A 19,191-nucleotide genomic window follows, 5' to 3' on the forward strand; every position below is an offset into this window, starting at 1 on the left:
AATGTCAAACCATAGAGCCGAAGATATCGCTGAGCAGTATCACCGAGCAGTATCGCAACAGAAACTCTGTGGACAGTGGCAATCACAGAATGGTTTTGTTGTGGGAACTCGCTTAGTGTTTCCAAGAATGTACGTTTCATCATGATCCATTGTATCTTTCATGTTTATCACCAAACCGAGTATCTTTTTGTTTGCATTGATTTACTGCTTCATTGCAAATAGCGAACTATGTGGGTGGGTTATGGAGGCGTTCGATTGGATAAGGTAGGTGGCTGAACTTTATATCACAGAAATACTTTTTAATAAATCAATTTTTCTTGGCAGTTGTTTTTATTACTAGACTATGTACCACTTTGTTACACACACAGTGGCATACATTGTGCATGAGTATGCATTGAATTATGGTTTTTATGACTTGGGGTTTGACCTGTGACACGCTACTTGCAAAATACTGACAAAAAGGTCAATAATTTTAGTTTCAACACACTTTAAAATATATTGCGGTGGTTTTTTTGAAGTTCTTGCACTGAATACTACAAGCTTGCGACTCTCTTTAAAACATTTTTATAGATTACCTTTTATCTTGTATTACATGTACAAGGACCCATAGTGTAGGTACACATGTTTTTGATTTGTTTTATTTTTTTTAGAAAAGTTATTTTTTGTTTTATTTTTTAGATTGTAGTTTTTTTTAATTTCTTTCTGTAAGACCCTTTTTATCCTTTCCTAAGGATTTTATGCGTCTAATAAAAAAAAAAATATAAACATGAAATAACATTGTGTGCATGTACAAATGTAACATCATTCTTTGGGTAAATTTATCAGTATTACAGTACTATTTCCAATAACTGAACCATAAACTAATAAATATTTTTGAAAACAGCTTAATCATTAATTGCTGGACAAAAAATGAAAATTGAACAGTTGTGACATTCTTGTAAAATGTCACTGGAGGTAATTTCAAACAGAAATAGGAAAACGTGAAAATGAAAAGCAGGACTCAAAGTTTGATAATAATTCGAGATGGCTGAATTGCTGGAGGATAAATGAAATTTATGTTTGTTGAATTATTTATTAGAGAGGTTTTTGTCTGTGGTTGCAGTGTAATCTTTGTAGAATGTCAGTAGTGGTAATTCCAAACCGAAAATAAGAACATATACTGAAATGAAGTTGTAACTTGTCTTGTTTCATGTCAATAAAAAGAAATGTTAAGTTGGATTGGATTGGATTGATCTGAATGTTGCTACCGGTATTTCACACCAGATGGTTGAATTGCTTGAGGAAAATAGAAAATACTGTTATAGCAGCAATGAGGAAGTTCAAAAACAAAATTCTTTTTTTTGAGTTATTAGTTTGTTTTTAGTCCGTTGTGAAAGTGTCAATGGAGAAAATTTCAAACAGAAAAAAAAAGGTGTGAAACATGAAAATAAATCACACGACGACCGTACCATACTTTCTCTATTAGCAGTACATCTCCAATAGGACCACTTATAAACCAAAAATCAATTTTGTTGCATCAATGGTTTATTTTGACCTCTGTAATTTGCATACAGTGTAAACTCATGATACCACGAATTTGTATTCTACTTTAAAATACTTAATTTTCGCTTGGAATTCGTTTTCACTATTTTGGCTGAAGAAATGAGTCAGTGGAAATAAAATCCAGCGAATATACTTCATTTCCTATATTTTACATTCAGCTCATCAAAGGTCAGTGAAAATAAATCCCATACAAAACACGCAAAAAGTCTATTTCAGCGAAAATTAATTCCAGCTAAAATAAAGTATTTTACAGTATCTTACCAGTAAAAAGAAATGACAAGGTGGGTCGATAGTATCTGAATATGTCTATTTTGTCTGATTGTCAGTGACTTTTGTCACAAATACTTGCAGTATGATACTACGATATGACCATGAACAAGATATAATGTAACTGCTACCAGTATACAACTTTTATATTACACGTTGAAAGAAATTATTTCAGAAGCTAAAATATCAACAACAAATTTTTTTAGTGTTAATAAAATTATTATTATAATTGATACATTTGTTGGGTCTCTCTTTGTTTAGAATGAATATTCAGGTCAACATGAACTTGAGAAACTTAGTAAAAAATGGCTGTGGCTGAAATTGAAGGTCCATTGGTGTCGAAAACGGAAATCCCTCTGTGTGTGCAAATTGCCCAAGGTCGTTATGGTTCCTGTCCAACTGAGTTGTCCAATTAATACCTAATGAGGAAATGATTCCCTGTGTGTTCAGATCGATACAGTTTTGTTGAAAAACTAATAAAATGGTATTGCTATATTTGCACTTGTAAAGCAAAAATGGCATTTACATGTATTCTTAAAATAAGACTTATTTTGACCATAGATGCATCTCGGTCATAAATAAGTGCATAAGCTTTTAATAGAGCGAGTACAGTTCGGTGATACATTTTTAAGCATAGATACTATTTTGTATAATATTCAATTGATATTTTCTTGTCATACTACTGAAAATGCAGTGTAAATTTCAAAAATATGCATTTTCAAAATTGTTTCGAGTCTTATGAATTCTGTGATATTCTTGCATACAGACAATCATGTGACCTGTGTTTTATACTTTTATTTGCTACAATGTTCATATTTGTAATACATGGTATAAAAATACGACTGGAAAATGACACCCTTTAGTTCCCTTACCAACCCATGTCATATCATTGCTTGTGATTGCATCTCACAGACTTCTTTGTAAAATAGGTCATGTAGAAACATTTTGTGATCAATTTAAAAAAAAAAAATGTTTTTAATCTACATCCTGTGAGCAAGTTTATAATATTTGATCAGTTAGTGCCTCTTGAATTTCCGGACATGGGTATCAATTAGTGTAGTTTATCATAATGCAGCCTGCTGGTAGTACTGGATCCCTACTGTTGGTGCAATTAACACAGATAGCAATGTTACAATGTAACCCTTCTATTTTGACATTACTTGGTAAAAAAGCCAAGCATAATCATGTAAGTAAAATGCTGTAACAATTCTTTTAAAAATACATTTTTTATTTGCCAGAGTACTATAAATCATGTGTTGTAGCATGACATTTCTTCATGACCCCTAATAGAGGTCATTCTGGTAATTTCTTGTGGACAAATTTAGGTCAATTTATTTTTAAATTTATTTTTAGCAATTGTTGTTGATGTTCAAAAAAGGTTTAAAATTACTATGATAACGCAACTATGCACAAAGACAGTAGTATTGATCAACATGTAGCAGAGGTTACTATAAATGTATACTTTTGCGATATCTTCGTATTGACTGTGAACTGAGCATGATGGTGAAAATAATAACGACACTTTCTTACTACAATGTATGTAATTCACTTTCAAACATGCCTGCCATCTTGTAAATTTCACATTTCCTACTTCCCCACTAAGATAGAATACAATAATAATAATAATAGTTTATTTACTAGTTTATTTACTTAAAATAACAAAGGACAAATTTAAAAAGGTTTAATAACTAAAAATAAATTGGAAAGTGATAAAAATAGTGTAACTAAATCAAAGTAAAGGTTCTCCCTACCCAGGGGTTTACACAGGCGGTGCTTTGTATATTTTTAGATATAGTGAAAGAGCAATGTTAATTTTCATAATTTTTGAGAACATTACATCTTTGTTCTCTTCACTGGAGGTAAGTTCGCAGGTTTTTTCTTTCATTTTCAAAATTTGAGCAGCTCAAAAGAAAATGTTTTTCATCTGCAATATCACCTTGACCACATTTCAAATACCCTGCAAAATTACAGCATGGTGTAATACATTGTGATTTGACAGAAGTATATTAATAATATACTGGCTGACAGGGATTGCGTTAACCCCGTATTTTGCTTCCCAGACTCCAATTATTGAAGAGGGACCCAGTTTTTCAGGCAAGCTGGGGTCCAATCTCTAATAAAGTTATCCAGGGTCAAATTTCTATTTCTTAAAATTTTGTAAGTGGGACTCGTCTTGCCGAGACACTAGCGCAAACCCTGTACTGGTATGTATTGTTATAAGTTACAGTGTAGCATAATTTTGTGATATTGCATGAGATATCTGCATCCTACCATTTTAGGAGATGCCCATACCAAATATGGACAAATTACATGGTATTTCTAAGATGGTGGACGCTTTTGAAATGGCGAAAAAGTTGTAATAATTTTCATCATTTTCTTCAGCTCTGGGCTTCCTATATCAAGCCATTGGTTTGCAAAGATGTATAATAATTAGATTATTGCAAAGTATGCACCCAGTCCACAGTCTCATGAACCTCTGCTACGTGCCGGTCAGTACTCTGTTGTGTACTGCCATTGTACATACTTTGCGGTATCCTCTTAATAACCTCATAGTATAACTAATTTATCATTATTATTGGACAACAGTTCTGGAAATGCCAGGATGTGTGACCTGTAAAGGTCGGATCAATTTGCTCCAATAATAAATAATGATTATTCAAATACGCTTCATGAACCACGGGCCACGATTCCGTTCAGAGTGAGAAAGTTATGCAACTTGTTTTATTTACGAAATAGTGTTCCCATCTTGACCATCATCGTGTCCACTGTCCTGTTGTTTAGACATTTTAAGCATTTCTGTCTGGTGGAATATGTATCTGTATTACCACTTGTAACAGTTTTAAAATCTGTGTTGGCTTCGCCATTTTAAATGCCGCTTTGAAAAACTGATTAATTTACTGTAGCATCAACTACAAATTGCCAGCTATCCCCAAAACAAATGTAACTTTTTTTTTCTCTTTAGTAATTCATCATTCAACTTTATCAGGGTCGGAAACAGGATACAATTTCAATAAACATCATCATTATTATTATTATATTATTATCATATCGTATGACTTTGCAAGTTTCATTCATTCAGTAACCGGATGTTTATGTCGACAAGTCAGATATATTAAACTTAATTTTGTATGGTCAGGTTCTTAACTACAGTACATATACCTTGGTAATAAAAACAGGACCACATCCTGTTTATTCAGGCTACTAGGATTGGTCATACATACTGGTATTACTCCCCCCCCCCCCCCCCCCCCCGTGTAGTTTTCTGTGACCCACATTTTATCTGTTTTATCTGCCAAGTTGGCAGTCATAGCATTGTTAGTTTTCTACCGTAATTGGCTGCCAATACTACATAGTTGGCTCCCAGGACAACATAGTTGGCTGGCATGACAACATAGTTGGCTCCCAGGACAACATAATTGGCTCCCAGAACAACATAGTTGGCTGGCATGACAACATAGTTGGCTACCGCTACAACCGTAGTTGGCTCCCATGACAACATGATTAGCTACCAGGACAACATAGTTGGCTGGCATGACAACATAGTTGACTGGCATGACAACATAGTTGACTGGCATGACAACATAGTTGACTGGCATGACAACATAGTTGACTGGCATGACAACATAGTTGGCTACCGCTACAACATGATTGGCTGCCAGGACAACATGATTGGCTGCCAGGACAACATGATTGGCTGCCAGGACAACATGATTGGCTGCCAGGACAATGTAGTAAACAATAAAAGAAATTACAAATTTTGAGCAAAGTATAAATCGATACAACGTACAAACATAACTCAGAGATGTACTATTTCATCTGTAATATTCGCAGTTTTAACAACACACATTATATCGTAGTTGGCATTCTTGACTGTAAACATTTTACGAGAGAAATTTTGTCGCAGTAAATACATGTACATACTGAGAGCATAATATTTAATTTTATGATGTAATCACAAAACACTACTAGTTAGTAGATTTGTCAATATGAGTTGTGTCATCATATGTGATACCCTACACATTATACAATGATTAGACGACCAATATCAGTACCAATGGTACTGCGATACTCGTACCTACTTGTATTGTTTTTTAGGAGGCTGAATTAGCTACAGCTGCGTGTACATCTCGGGGGTCTTGCAATATTCAGTGTCAGTGAATTTTGCAAAATTTGGTCTTCAAGAATTTCTAGCAGAGAAAATTAATCAGTTTACAGTATCATTGGTATGCTTATAACTGAATGACCCGTACTGTATTCTAACAGAGCCTTGCCAACAAAAAGGCGCCATTTACCAGCACACATATATATGCATACATGTACTACATGTGCCCCTGTTCAAACCTAGACTGTGAGGTAGGAAACTTGCTACAAGTACTTCAGAATCTAGAGTGCTCCCAATTTTGAGGTCAAACTGATAAAAATACCATTGAGTGTGGGATTAATATAGGGTGTATCTAGATATGTTAAATGGGGCATCCAGGCACTTGCCGTTGGTGCCTCCGTGAATTTCAGGTCTTTTTGTTGGAATGTACATGTACAGAGATGACTCACTTACTTTATATTGTCTGTACAGTGCCCAGACAGTTTGAACTCATGAATGAGAATGTGTCTTCCTGTTTATTGTGTCCTATCACCTGCTATGTGTGCCGCAGTCATAAAATGTTTTATTTTTTTTCCAGAACGATTTTAGATTAGTGGGTCAATTTATGAATTTAATTAATAATTTAAAATTGTCAAAGTACCGTAGTCTTTACTGGCTGACGTAGCTGTGAACAGTTACTCGTGAAAGCCTGAAAAGTATCTTCTTCAACTTTTATTATCTGTTTTCCACATTGTGGGATCCCCAGTTTTTCTAATTATCAGTAAAATATCTACAGTAATGTCTCCAAAACTGATTTTTTCTCTGGACCAGGACATCTACAATTTGTGTGGTTTCCTAAAAATGTGAAAGTCTACATGAATCAAATCTAACTTCATTACATAAGCCGAAAATTATAGATTGAATGTAAACAAGATATAGAATAAATGAAAATGTAAGTTCGGCAGTGTGATCTTCCTCTGTTCTGACCATCCTCTTTCAAAAAAGGCTTCCAGTGAATGGCAAGTATTAGTAGAAATTATGATTACCATAATACTAGTAGTTTAAAAATAACTAGATCGATTTTTCATCGTTTATTCTGGTTTTACAAAAATGTACATGCTTGAGTAATAAGGCCATGCCTCTATTCTTTGAGATGTTGCTCAATTTCTTTTAGTACAGTGTGCATTTTGTTTATCGTTGTCTTTTCCTCAAACATAATCAGATTCACAGCATGTGTCTTTATCAGAATTCATATCCGACAAATTTCATTTAGGTCAAATAAACGAAGTTGATGTTGTCAATAAAAATATACTGTGCAGAGTTTACTATTTTGTTTTATTTTAATTGATTTTTTTTGTTTTTTCCTAATGAGGTTTACTCTTAGGTAATAATAATGGTTTAACTACAGACATTAAATCTACATGTAGGTTAGTTTTCATGATAATTTTACCTTAATACAACTACCGTTATTTACACTATTAGGAGCACATCTTCAAAAAGAGCATGTGAAAATCACTAATTACATTAGTAGAAGGAAAGAAATGAACCAAAGAATTACAACATTGGTATAAAGAATATAGCTAATTTTCATAAAATAAACTTTTCAATCTCTTCCAAAATATGTACCGGTAGTACCTTAAAATCTGTATTAAAAGCCAAAACCCTAATCGAAGTCGCACCCATTCTTTCTGAATAATTGAGAATAAAAAATTCATCATTTCTCATATGTGTAGATGCTCTAATAGAAGCCGCATCCCCTCTGTTGCATTGTGCCATTTTAATAGAAGCTGCGGCTTCTAATACAGATTTTACAGTAGTAGAACCTGAAACAGCAGACTTATTTCATTTGTCCATATCTGTATGAGTGTTATGGCATGTCATGGGTGACTGCATGGGTGACATGTGATGTCTCTACAAAATCCATCACTGTCACTGCCATCATTCTCGATTGCTTGCAGCAATTTTGATACATGGATATACCATATATTTAACAAAACATTTATCCTTCTAGATAGATTCTATTTGTCTGATGTTTCCGTGGTTACAAAACCGTATCTGGAGTTCTTTATTTTTGGCATTAGAACTTTGATTCAGTGACCATCGAGAGGGTTTTTCTGTAGATATAATAGTACAAATTTTTTAACAAATTTAACATTGTTCCTATTATCTGTTCAGTAGAACAGCAATTTACCAAATTATTAAAAAGTACACATCAGGAAACCATTATTGAACTTGGTCAACTTATCTACAGTTGTTTTCCAAAGAGAGTTTGAATAAATAAATTTACTCATATCAGAACCATCAAAAAAAACCCAAAAAAAACCATTTTATTGTAATATTACCATCTATGCAATGTACTTATTTTACTTTTATCTCAACCAAATTTTTGGTTTTTACTTTTTTATTATCATGATTTTATTCTTTAATGTGATTTTATCTATATCTCAACAGATATTCAATAACAATAAAGTTATTACTTATACATGTACAAAGAAAACAAGTCTAATACATGTCTATAGCGTACATTTCCGTTCAGGTTACTGTATTTCTATCTGCACCAATCAGATTGCATGGTTTATACAAAATATATCACATGACAAGACCAATTCAATTGTTGACATACATGAAAAATGGTCAAGTTCAGAAATCCAGTTTTATATAACTTTAATGGTATATATGTGTGTTACATTGATTGTTCTTGGTATGAAAAGAAACATTCTCTGCAGATAAATATCAGAGTTTTTCAATTTTTATGAAACGATACTGTTATGTTTGCATAAAAGATATTGGAATTTATTTTCACAGAAAGGATGATTCAAGGAAAATAAAATCCAGTAAATATACTATTTTTCTTGTATTTTACATTCAACTCATCAAAAATCAGTGAAAATAAATTAACTACAAAAACCTCAAAATGTCTTTTCAATGAAAAGTATTTTACAGTATTTTTATTTTGTGATAACTCATAATTCAATTTGGTCATCAACATGCAGTATCGGTATCGAACAAAAATATAAAAAAATATATCTTTTCGTCCATATTGCATCTTTATGGTGAATGAATTTGCATTTACGAGTCTGAACAGCAGAACTCTGTAATTAGGAAAACCTGCCTCGATGTGCCTATATCAAGGATTCATGCATGATAATTGTACCTTTTCAGACTCTATGAAAAGACTGCCTTTTAAAGTCAATGCTTAGGTATGCAATGCTATTGATTGCTGTGAATGGGATGTCCACCAGTGTCCACAGCCATAGAGTGTAGCATGCCTTGTAATGGTGTAAATTGGCTTTGCCCTGCAGCATTGTGTTTCTATGCTGATTGACTGTGTTGTGATAGATTCCGTGCATGCATGAATACACAGACAGATCACTTTCAGTTGTCTGGGAATCATGGCCACATTTATTGACTTTTCTGTTTTATGTCTATATTCATCTGTATTGTGTGTTTATCCTTGTGAGGTATATGTACAACTAAAAATCTTATACATTTGTATACTGGTAATCATAGTTAATTTCAAAACAACCTCGCTGAAATTGTACATTTCAAAATCAATTACCTGTGCATTAAGTGTTTTAGCCAGCCCTGTAATTAATTATAGTTAATTTAAAAAAAATTTGACTGATTAGGTAACACGTATATTTTTTTTAGCTTTTATTTCTAAACTTATTGTGTGTAATGACTGACTGACAGCAACTACTGAATATAATCTTAATACGCATATAATTTTATGGTTCTCGCAAACTTTTAAAAAATACTTATTTTTTTTTTACATTGTACATTTTGTGACTTGACAATGTTCTATCAAATTTGATTTGATGTGATCAAAACTTAAAAACCCTGGGTCAAAGGTCGTACTCAAACTGTAATGCACACTAGTATTTGTTATTACATAATTGATTTAATAATTGCTATTTTTAATGCCAGTTATTATATAATGTTACATTCATTGAGTACGCAAATATGGATGAATCTGACCTTTGACCTGTTATTTTTACCCATGATTCCCGATATCTTCAGGTCCTTTAAACATGAGCAGCTGTACGATGTTATTCTATACCTGGTAGGATCCATAGTTTAATTATTTGATTAGTTCACTGTCTCTGTAGATTGCAATATAACACATTCCGTTCACATGTTTGTGTATGGCATAACTAACATACAGGGCATTTTATGTGGTTACATTTTGTAGTCGATGAGTGAGTACCCCGTTGTGAGCTCACACATCATTTTACAGTTGTCCTTGCTGTACGTGATATTGATGATATTCTCCATTTTCTGGTACCTTTACTGTCACTGTGTATCTCTCAAACCACTATTCTGATCCGAGTTCTGTAAATGCATTAGTTATTCGCTGATTTTTTTTTATTTTGCTATTTTCACTGATGAGTAAAATTTGTTAAATTACCGTAAATCCACAAAAACATGTAAAATAACAATAAAACTCTGTTTCTCTGCCAAATCCATCAAAATAGTGAAATGGTTTTACGGTATTGAATTTAATATCTTATAATCAATGATTTACAATAGGTGCACAAACTGGTATACATTCTACATATTTTTTGGTCAGAATTGTACTTATTAGTGTTGGTGGTAGGGTTTATAGGTATGTAATTCTGTAAAACATGTTTAAATAGCTACATGCTATTTTAGTGATATTGACTCCATGCATGAATTAACTGAATCTTAATTTAGCTAAAGTGCCATCATTCTGAGAATCATCTCATTGTGAGAATATACTTTATTTTAAATTAGCGACTTCTTGAATTAACAAAATTACAGATAGCTAAATTAGCTAAAATAACATGCTTTGCTAAAAAGTCATGTTTTACGGTAGTGGATTTTTCAGGCTGTTTCAAAAAATGAACATTCTAACTCAATGTATTGTTTTCATTGAAAGATGAAAGTACAAAATATGTCATTTTAGCAAGAAGTGACATTAATTTCTGGCTGCATCTTATGCATGTGCAGGGAATTTATAGAGTCCTGGATGTAATAATACCCTTCATATTTCCTTCACTGAATGTACAAACCCTGCATATGTTCAAATATAACACTGTTTGTTGTGGAAAAGATTCTCTTGTTTCTTCTGGTTAGACACCCTGTGGTAGCTAGTGACTATGTTAACCCTTTGACAGTTGAAGTCAACTTTTTTGAACCCACATAATTATTTCCAGATTTTTTTTTTTATTTGATTAAGGCGAGTAGCCAATAAAAAAATTACATCTGTTCAGTCAAAAATTTATGAATAAATCATAGAAAAATGTTTATAAAACATGAAAAATATTGCAAAACATTTAACATTGCGGGGAAAATAATGGTGGTCATAAGGATAAGGAAGTTATCAAATTGTCAATATTTATTCCAGCATTTGTAATTATTTTAAAGTGTATTCTAAGTAAGGAAGCCTTTTTCACAAAACTAACAATATAAAAAAAATTATAATTTTCCTGAACAAGAATTTAAAATGAAAATAAAACTAAAAAGGTACAAAAGTTTTTCTGAGAAAATTGCTGTAATATTTAAACTAAAGAAAAAGATCGTTTCTGTCACATGTAGAGAATTTTATCATTTCAATGGAAAATAAAATCAAAATAAATTTGATTATAATTATAACACATATATGTAATTGTCATCAATTTAGTTTGGGATTATGTCCTTCCCATAATGTCATCAATTTAGTTTGGGATTATGTCCTTCCCATAATGTCATCAATTTAGTTTGAGATTATGTCCTTCCCATAATGTTTTGCATGGGTCGTCGTTATCTTCAAGAATTACTGACTTCACATACTACCGGTACTATTCATTTTTACCAGACTTGAATTACGGTAGAAGCCCACAAAATGTAGTCATAATTTTTGACAAAATTGGTCATAAATCGCATGACAATGTTAATTAGTTTATTATGTACAATCCTGAAGCTAATGTCTCATGGTACAATGAAATAGCATTGTTTTGTGTGTTACAGTTATGCTTTTTGAGAAACATGTTCTAATATTTCCTGAAATTGCTATTTTTAGAACATTTCCATAAAACACAATGTTAAAGAAAAATTGCATTTTTTGAAGCCTTTCCAAAAGCAAAAATTTTTAAATAATTCACAACAACAACAAGTGCTCCATCATTAACAATATATGATTTTTTCAGCTTATGTCACCAGGCTAGATTTTGCGATATTGCATAATATCTCTGTCATGGGAACCTATGGTAAAAGTGTTATAATCGTGTCAAAATGGAGACTTTCCACTAAAATACAATCATCATTTTCTCAAAAAAAAAAGCTGGTGACACCCAACTTTTTTAGTCAATATCCTTGTATTGCCTTGGAGTACAGGTTATTGCAAAATGAATTAATTCTGGGTATTTTAATTTATGAGTAGGCTTCTACCTTAATTAACATTTCTGCATATACACAATCTTTAAATACTATGCAGCCAATACTGCAAATATCAATTAACACCTTGTTAAATTGTAATGTTATTATAATTATATTGTGTCAGTTTACATGTGTTTTATTCAGTGCCTGAAAACCAATTCATGAATGCACTGTTTTTTAAATGAATTAATTACAAATTTATTATTCTGAAACAAATTTTGTTAATAATTCCCTATTAGAGATGCTGTTCTTATAGAATAAATACATGTACATGTACATATTTAATGTATTCACTTGCATAAAATAATCTACTGTAGAATACTTTATTTTCACTTGGAATTAATTTTTGCTATTTTCAGTGAAAATAAAATACAGCGAATATACCTTGTTTCTTATATTTTTCATTCAACTCGTCAAAAATCAGTGACAATAAATTCCATACAAAACACCTGAAAAGTGTTTTCAGCGAAAATTAATCCAGCTAAAATATTTTAGTATTTACCGGTGCAGTAATAGAACATTTTATATATACACGTATAAACCACAAGATTTCCCTGTTTTATTTATTCCCATTTAAATTTATATATGGTACAGTATATATCATTGATGAATAGGGGTGGCGTCCTTGAAATTTTACGAGAATCCCAATGAAAAACAGTGAATCCCTGCTCATCATTGTAGTCATTGAAAGTTCTCTACCGGTATTTCCTCTATTAAAACCATGAAAGTATTGATTTGTTGAAGTTGTATTATCAGCAGAACTTACTCAAAAGACTTTTCAATTCTGAGTAACTTGGCTAAAAATGTTTAATTTTGAAATTTACGGCATTACACCTCACGTTTTGTGCATTCATCAACAAAGTTATTTATTGTCTTTGCTACAATAAATCTGGTCATGCATTGCTGTTTGAATTCTGCTTTGGGTGCATACTGAACACTCTAACAGACCATACGTAATTGTCAATGTTTGCTTGTAAACAGTGGTAACATGAGTACCGGTATATTGGAAAAACTCATGTACTGTAAAATGATTAATTTTCAGTGGGTTAAAATTTCGCTGATTTTCCATTTCAGGCATATTCAGTGGGTTTTATCATTCACGGTTTTATCATTTAGATAATGTGTTCTATGCTAAATTTTACATATTCACTGGATTTTAATTTAGCACATTTTCCAGTCAGCGAAATAAGCAAAATTAAAACCCAGTGAATAATTAACCCTTTTACAGTATGTGGTGTGTATCCGATGCTTCACATCATATATTTATATCACATTCAATCTTCGAACAGAGAATCCCACGCGCTATTCGGTGATTTTATGACACCTTAAGATGCTAAAAACTTATAAACCAAATATATGTCGCTGCTCGGTGATGTTCAGCTGTTGACAAGAAAACTTTAACGCAGATATCGTGTGAACACTTTAATTATTGCATCTCACCAGCCCAACCAGAGTGCTGGTCACTCGTGAATATTAATGAGTTCATGCATATTAATGAGCTCATGAATATTAATGAGCTTGTGGATATTACATTTAATGAGAAGACACAAATATATTGAATGATTTTAAAATGTTTTTATTTATTTTACAAATATGAAATGAGAAACACGACAAATAATAAAAGAAACATGTCCATTTGATTTTGTTTTATTTATCACACCTTTGAATTAATCAAGATGATATACAAGTTAGCCAAGATACCAAAGCATCTGTTATAAATTTAAACAAATTGACATGTAACTTCACATGTCAGGGCTTTAAACTAAAATTTGCTTTTAATATTACCGTACCGAGTGCCATCTTTTTTCCCGCCAAACTTTTGCTGCTACATTTTGCACATTTTTTTGTATTTTTCTTCGAATTCTTTGTTAATGTTGGTCCAAATGAGCATAATTTCCCATCAACTGCAAATGTTGACCAACATTTTGAAAGCATGTTAATTTTATTCTGGAAAAGGTGTTTTTATTAAATGAAAATACCCAGAATTCATTTTGTAATAAATTGTACTTCCAGTCAATATGAGGGAGGATACTATCTTTAAAAAAAAACTGATGATCACTAGCCTATTCTTCGCGAAAATGACTGTATTCTTTTAGTTAATGGCATTGTATGTATAAATTATATGTAAAAATTATACAAACCGACAATAAACAAAGCGAAAATGCATTTCATCTGAAAATAATAGCTATATAAATGTACTTGAATTCTGTGAATTATTCAAAATGTCTATTCGGACAAACTATTAAGTAAACAGAAACTAGACTACTACTAAATTATTCATAACGTTAAAATAGTTTTGTCTTTTTTCAGGACTTAACTTTTTTTGGGTTTCAAAATCATGCGTTTACATGTTGGAAAGATTTTTATCATTTGTGCTCGTTTACTTCTGATCACACATCGTTATCTGGTGACCGGGAATGTTGTAACATTTTGTAATTGTCACAAACACTGTAACAAGACATGTTCTGTAATCATTTTAGAAACCCATACCTTTAAAGTACGGCATTCGTCATAATGTCTGTAAAGTACTGTAAAATATTTGATTTCAGCTGGAATTAATTTTCGCTGAGAAGACATTTTGGGTGTGTTGTATGGAATTTATTTTCACTGATTTTTGATGAGTTGAATGCAAAATATAGGAAAGAAGTATATTTGGTGGATTTTATTTTCACTGCATTTAGGTACAACATTTGTGTTTTTTTGTGTATTTTTCTGTTATATTTTTGTTCATTTTGGATCAAATAGACATATTTTCCCATTTGATACAGGTCTTGATAAAAAATCTTGAAGACCTATATAAAAAAATTGATGTGACCTTATTTTGTGAATGGTATTAGAAAAATAGTGGCAATGTTAAAATACTTTAATGCTGATTGCTCATCCAGTTTCATAGAAACTGATGGACAATAGGGTTATTGGATGGAAGGTACAATCTACAAGGAATCACGCATGCTTAGTCATGTGTGTGTGGTAGTAGACATTGTAATTACCTGTAAGATAGGGAGGTGCGCTTGTTACTAAGCATTCATTATCAAGACTACAATAACGTTCAACTATCGTAGTAAAGACTTCATCCGAGACTTGTGCTTGACCCATTGACCTCTACGCATCATGCACTCATTGTATGTTGTACCATAGCATATTGTGTATGTAAAACAATTGACACTGGAAATAAATATTTAACCTTTCTCGTCCAAATTCTTCTGTGATGTTTTGCTTATATTCCATAATATTTCTGAAAATAAACCCTAATTTTAGAGCCAACCGACAAGATTTGTCGTTTTCAGTTTTCAGTTTTTACTCAAAAAATTTGGTTTTTTGTCTCAATCATCTGAAGGAAAGTGCAGACAGGACTATTTTGTACATTTGTATGTGAAATGAGGGAACTAGTGATAAAAAGGGTTAAATATGTAGTAGTGAATTTAAAAATTGACCCATATAGTAACACAGACTGCATTCTTTCAGGGTGAAAGTTTGTAGAGATGTTCAAATGTTGATTTTGAAAATATTTGTTATTTTTTCATGTAACACAAAACCAAAATTAATGAATCCGCATAGGATAAAAAAATTATTGAATTATTATTATTTGGGCATTTAGCAGAGTATTCAGTAATATTTTTTATCCATTTACTTTAGGTATACCGGTACATCTTTAAAATTGTACTGATACTAGTAGCTATGATTCATTTCCTATTCCCACCGTTGATGGCGCTGTTGCAGCAATACCATACCCTGGGATGTTCATTGTGTCATGAAGTCATTCTTGAGGTCGTTGACATCTGTCCTTGTGGTTACTTGGTTAGAGTCAAAAAGATTCAAGGTCACTTGAGTCATTTGTGGTCATGCATAGTGGTCTTCTAATCACATTCACTAAGATTTGCTCATTTGAATAGTAATTTGTCTTACTAAGTTTATAATTAACTAAAATGGAATCGTAAATTTTATTAGTGTCAGGTGACTATTTGGCTATATATTTCATAGTTGGAATTTGTGCTAATTGTGGATATGACATAGTTTATATCATGATCACTTCGGTCAGATCAAAACTTGCACATGTACTCGCCACCATATTGAATTAAGTGCAGTGGATTATGGGAAAAAACACAAATTTCGCACCTGTATGAAACATTGATCTTTGTTCTTCAAAACTGTAAATTCAGCAATTAATAGTCCAAGTGTGTTTTTACACTTAAAATTTTGGATATGTGGAAGCTGTACTGTCATACTAAACTTTAAAATTTAAAATAATTTTGTAGTTTCAGCATTGTAACGCAAATAATAGTTAAAAATGGGACATTACATTGTAAATGCTTGACCTTCAAAAGGTCACACATCCTGGTACTCTCTGGGGTACAAATTCACTACCAAACAGAATTTCTCAATTGCGTGTATATTATCTTAAAAATGCCAGCAAGCATATTATGTAATCCTACAATATTTTTGTATTGATGTTACTTTGCTGGTAATCACAAGTGTCAACCTAAAGGAAAATATGATTATTATCACAAGCTTAATCACATAGTATGAAATAGTAAAACAACAGAGTATTGACAGTTGAACTATTCCTAAAAATAACACCGAATATATCATTGCACACACCTCATATGCTAACTTTGTAGATGCTATGCTGTTCTATTTCACGCAAACGTTGTGACAGTTCTGCTTATTTGTGATATTTGTTCAAATTCACTGGTTTTTTTTTTTAATTTCAACCAAAAGGGACTGAAAAATAATTACGAAAAATATACACATGAATTTGTCAAAATAAACAATTGTTACCTCAATCCGTAGATATCAGACCATACAAATACACGCAAGGGTTGGACTACCTGGCTGTGTTTACAATTTAAAGTTTAACCACATGTGATGTTACTCTGTGGTGATATGGGTTTTGTTCATCACTGTGTTACATCACAGTGTGGTGGTAAAATTATTTCTGTTTTGGGGCAACAAAACTTGTACCCCCAAATATACAAGGATCTGTGACCTTTAGAGGTCGTGCATAAACCCTAAAGAAGAAATACTATAAACATTTTAAGCATTTTTTAGGGAAATAACCAAATAAATTTTCAAGAATTTTGTGAGTTATTGAAATATTCATAGTAGTATAAATTTCACTGAGGTCAAAGCAGTTTTTACTAGAATGTTGTGCATCAAATCGCACAAATTTCTAGTAGCAGTTTCTCCAATGATTCACTGATTCTTAGTATTTTGTTTTTTTTGCAGATAATGGACCAAAGTTGAGAGAAGCAACGACTGAAAGGTAGACGACAATGTCGAACAAGCCAAGAGAACATAAGAACAAAGATTTGTATGACTTTTTAGTGGACAGTGAGCTGGCACATTACTACACTGATTTTACAACCAAACTCAAAGTATGTAAACACTCATCTTTCTGCTTTTTTCTTGCATGCTGCAAACTTAGAAGTTATTCTGCTCTAATTTTGAAAGAATGCTGTTATCTCTGTAGAATACATTGCAGCAAGCAGGGGACATAGGTTCAGCACTCCTCATGCATTTCTGTCAGTAAATACTATAAATTTGTTTTGTTTTTTCGTTATGGCTCCAAATTTTGTCAGAACTTTAGACAAAATTCAAAAAAAAAAAATTTTAATGAAAAAAACAATGATTTTAAAAATATATTGCAAACACTATTCAGAGAACAAGCATAAGAGTACTTCTTTATCTCAAATACCAAAAAGTTTGTTTTCAAACTCTAAAAATGTACTTGGTACTTTTACTAAACTCATTTAGTAATACAATTGGTATTTTTCAAAGAATTTATAATTCAGTGTGTGGATGCCATGTGATGGTTGAAAACAACTGGACCAATCATAATGTCTTAGCAGAGAGATACTGCCTATTTCCACAATTGTGCCAATTTCTCTGCTATCCCAAAATGAATAAATGTTTTAACAGTTTAAATGTTCTCTTGAATAACAATACTATGATTCAAAATATATATATATCAATGAATGATCTGTGTTTTAAGTAAATCTGATTGGATCTATATTCTGTAAGAATTGGCCGTGATTGATTGAAAACTGGTATCTGATCAATCCTTTCAAATAATTTTGTTTGTCAAATTTCTGTATTTGCTTGCTTGCCTGCAATGCGTACCAGACTTGTAAATGTGCTTTGGTTAGCCTCACCACACACTCATGTTAAGATAAACCATCACCATAAGTATCTGACTGTAACACTCCTAAATCTTATTTTGAGATTATAGCAAAAATTTGTCTTCAACAGTTTATGATCTAAATAAACTCCATGCACCTGTCATGATGAAAGGACTGCCAATAAAACTCTTTATTCTTTCATCATTTGGGAATCTTGTGGGAACAAGATTTCACAGAAATCAATGTGACTACCTGTCTTAAAAATCGCAGTTAAATTATTACTGCTACAGAATTTCATGACATTCCCAGCCTCATAATTGCACACAAAGCTTACGAGAACACCCACCATGAACACCGTACCTTCACATTTTTCGACTGACTGCACTTAGTTTAGTTAGACTACGACTTCATCTTAGTCTTACATACATTTGAACAGTGATTATTCAAATTATTTAACTTCTTTTCATGAAAATGCCAGTAATTATTCCGTTATTTGTGGTCTGTTAAGTAGCGATTATTCCAACGAATTTAACTTTAGAAGCTTGGATAATTGGAGTTTGATTGTATATATATGATGCTGTTGCTAGGTAACCACAGTTGGGCAAATCAAAGATGTAGAAGAGGAAGATTTGACTGATATTGGCATGGCTAAGCCAGAACAGAGAAGACTTAAAAGATGCTACCAGAAAGAGTATCCCAAGGGGACATTCCGAAAAATAAAAAAGGTGATTTCTATCATAGCAAGTAGCACTACTCCACTAAATACACATTGAATGCTAAATTCCGCTTTTGTAATTTTTCCTA

The 19,191-nt window shown here is 32.1% G+C and overlaps 1 protein-coding gene across 1 annotated transcript; it reads left to right on the forward strand.

Moving 5' to 3' along the window:
* The first annotated feature begins 242 nt into the window (after positions 1 to 242).
* Positions 243 to 19,160, forward strand: LOC144357009 (activated Cdc42 kinase-like). Its single transcript, XM_085508480.1, has 3 exons — positions 243 to 264; positions 17,495 to 17,643; positions 18,975 to 19,160. Exons 2-3 carry the CDS (start codon positions 17,542 to 17,544, stop codon positions 19,158 to 19,160), a joined length of 288 nt encoding a protein of 95 aa, XP_085364606.1. The 5' UTR covers positions 243 to 264; positions 17,495 to 17,541.
* The last annotated feature ends 31 nt before the right edge of the window (positions 19,161 to 19,191 follow it).

This window comes from Saccoglossus kowalevskii, chromosome 15 (assembly GCF_978046115.1).
Source record: "Saccoglossus kowalevskii chromosome 15, keSacKowa6.1, whole genome shotgun sequence".
Taxonomy (NCBI): domain Eukaryota; kingdom Metazoa; phylum Hemichordata; class Enteropneusta; family Harrimaniidae; genus Saccoglossus; species Saccoglossus kowalevskii.